The 2,802-nt window shown below is 46.1% G+C and overlaps 1 protein-coding gene across 1 annotated transcript in view; it reads right to left on the bottom strand.

Moving 5' to 3' along the window:
* LOC133977274 (putative histone-lysine N-methyltransferase PRDM6) overlaps window positions 1–2,802 on the bottom strand; it is a gene marked incomplete at its 3' end in the record, with an annotated part of 103,947 nt that overhangs the window by 85,730 nt on the left and 15,415 nt on the right. Inside the window, exon 3 of the mRNA XM_062415373.1 lies at window positions 2,015–2,173. Within this exon, the coding sequence (XP_062271357.1) occupies window positions 2,015–2,173 (159 nt within the window). The remainder of the gene's footprint in view (window positions 1–2,014; window positions 2,174–2,802) is intronic.

Below are 2,802 nucleotides of genomic sequence, written 5' to 3'. Positions count from 1 at the left end.
GCTCGGCCACGAGGGACTCATCTATCTCTCCTCCTCCCTTCATCCTTCTCTCTCTCTCTCTCTCTCTCTCTCTCTCTCCCTCTCTCCCTCTCCCTCTCCCTCTCTCTCTCTCTCTCTCTCTCTCTCTCTCTCTCTCTCTCTCTCCTCTTCTCTCTCTCTCTCTCTCTCTCTCTCTCTCTCTCTCTCTCCCCCCCCCCCCCCTCATGCTAATGCAGCTGTTTATAACGGCCACATTGACTTTCTCCTGCCACTGTATGTAAATACGATCGGCTCTGATCAATGGACTGAGAGGTGACACGACGCTGACCACAACCGCACACGCATACAAACACACACACACACACACACACACACACACACACACACACACACACACACACACCGTAAAAAAAATAACCAGAAATACGCCATAAAAGTAAAGATTAACATGAATTATAGAGTGTATTTATATGTGTGTGTGTGTGTGTGTGTGTGTGTGGGTGTGTGTGTGTGTGTGTGTGTGTGTGTGTGTGTGTGTGTGTGTGTGTGATGTAGTTTAAGTCCCATCATGATGAAGTGACAGGATGAAATCTGTAACAGACACTTCCAGATGTTAATATAATCTGCAATAATAAATGAAAAGTAGTTAAAGATGAAGCATAAAGGCTGCTAATGCAGAGGCTGAATCTCACTGTACAGCTGTATATGTGACAAATAAATAACCTTTATATACTGTTCAGACACTTAAGAGCAGTAAAAACACCTTATACACATTTCTAACTGGATTTTTCCTAATGTGACCCACAGTTTACTGATACACATTTTTATGTATGCAAATGTGATTGTTAATGTTAATTGTTACATTTTTTTCCCATAAGATTAATCATTGAACATTTCTTAATGACTGATGGGGAATTTATGAATGTGAATTGGTGCAGAGACTAATTATGAGTCAGAATATGAACGATATGTAAAGAGTTAAAGTACTTTTATCTTTTTATAATGAACCTCCATAAATATATCAGCCTAAATATGAGGCTGAAGGAGCGCTTTGGTAGCCGAGTGGTTAGCGTGCATTACACATTATAGGCAAGGGACCTTTGCTGCAGGTCATTCATCTCTCTATATATATATATATATCTATATATTTGGTCCTTTATGTTGCTGTTACCATGTTTCAACCATCAGGTGAGCAGAAACATTTACAACTTTCTTCATTTTCACAAAAAATCAATCAAAGAAAATAGAAGTCAAAGCAGATTTTCACCCAAACACGCTCAGAGATCCATTTTAAAATAAAAACATGTTGCTCAGGACGGGATTTAAATTAATTAAGTAATAAAATGATCCTCATAACTCAGTTATGTTTGTCCTTTACTGTTTTGAAAGGCGTCTAATAAATAAAATGCATTAATTAAGATCAGTAACCAAAGCTGCTGCTGTGAGGCGTTCAAAGGCAAACGTAAAACTGACAACTTTTCCTCCTCTCCTCCTCCTCTCCTCCTGTCTTCCTCCTCTCGTCTCTTCCTCCTCCTCTCCTCCTCCTCTCCTCCTCCTCTCCACCTCCTCCTATCTTCCTCCTATCCTCCTCTCCTTCTCCTCTCTTCCTCCTTCTCCCTTCCTCCTCCTCCTCCTCCTCTCTTCCTCCTCCTCTCCTCTCTTCCTCCTCTCTCGTCCTCTCTTCCTCCTCCTCCTCTCCTCTCCTCTCCTCTTCCTCCTCCTCTCTCCTCTCTTCTCCTCCTCTTCTCCTCTCCTCTCTTCCTCCTCTCTCGTCTCCTCTCTTCCTCCTCTCCTCTTCCTCTCCCACACTTCCTGAATGAGACTTTAAAGAAGCTGCTGCTGTGAGACGTTCAAAAGGCAAACGTAAAACTGACAACTTTTTCTCCTCCTCTCCTCCTCTTCCTCTCCTCCTCCTCTCCTTCTCTCCTCCTCTCCTCTCCTCTCCTCTCCTCCTCCACCTCCTCCTCTCCTCTCCTCCTCTCCTCTTCCTCCTCTCCTCCCTCCTCTCCTCCTCTCCTCCTCCTCCTCCTCTTACCTCCCACAGGTGTCTGGTGTTCCTGACGGCTCCGCTCTGATGCTTGTCGGCCAGCAGAGGGATTCCCTGAAACGGACCGATCCAGGTTCCCTGAGGAATCCGCTGAGCCGCACAGATCCCATAACCCAGACCAGGAACCGTACTGGTGCACAGACACACCTGCACACACACACACACACACACACACACACACACACACACACACACACACACACATACACATGAACACACACACACAACAGGGATCATCAGTGTAAATTCACAGGTATTAAACACTTGAAGCTGAAAACTGAGCAGCTGACAGTCATCTTCATTTTAACCCTCCTGTTGTCCTCGAGTCAAGGAAGGAAGGTAGGGAGGAAGGAAGGAAAGGAGGGGGGAAGGAAGGAAAGAAGGGAGAGAGGAAGGAAGGGATGGAGAGAGGAAGGGAGGAAGAAGGTAGGAAAGGAGGGGGGAAGGGAGGAAGAAGGAAGGAAAGGGGGGGGAGGGAGGAAGGAAGAAGGAAGGAAAGGAGGGAGGGAAGGAATGAAGGAAGGAAGAAGGAAGGAAGGAAGGAAGGAAGGAAGGAAGGAAGGAAGGAAGGAAGGAAGGAAGGAAGGAAGGAAGGAAGGACAGAGGAAAGAAGGAAGGTAGGAGGGAGGGGAGGGAGGGAGGGAGAAAGGAAAAGAGGAAGGGAGGAAGGAGAGAAGAAGGAAAGGAAGAGAGAAAGGAGGGAGGGAGGAAAGAAGGAAGGAGGGAGGAAGGAAGGACATAAGGAAGGAAGGGAGGAAAGAAGGACAGAAGGAAGG

The sequence above is a fragment of the Scomber scombrus genome, unplaced genomic scaffold (assembly GCF_963691925.1).
Source record: "Scomber scombrus unplaced genomic scaffold, fScoSco1.1 SCAFFOLD_85, whole genome shotgun sequence".
NCBI lineage: Eukaryota > Metazoa > Chordata > Actinopteri > Scombriformes > Scombridae > Scomber > Scomber scombrus.
The sequence above is the reverse complement of the archived record's forward strand: the minus strand, read 5'-3'. Positions and strand labels throughout refer to the sequence as shown.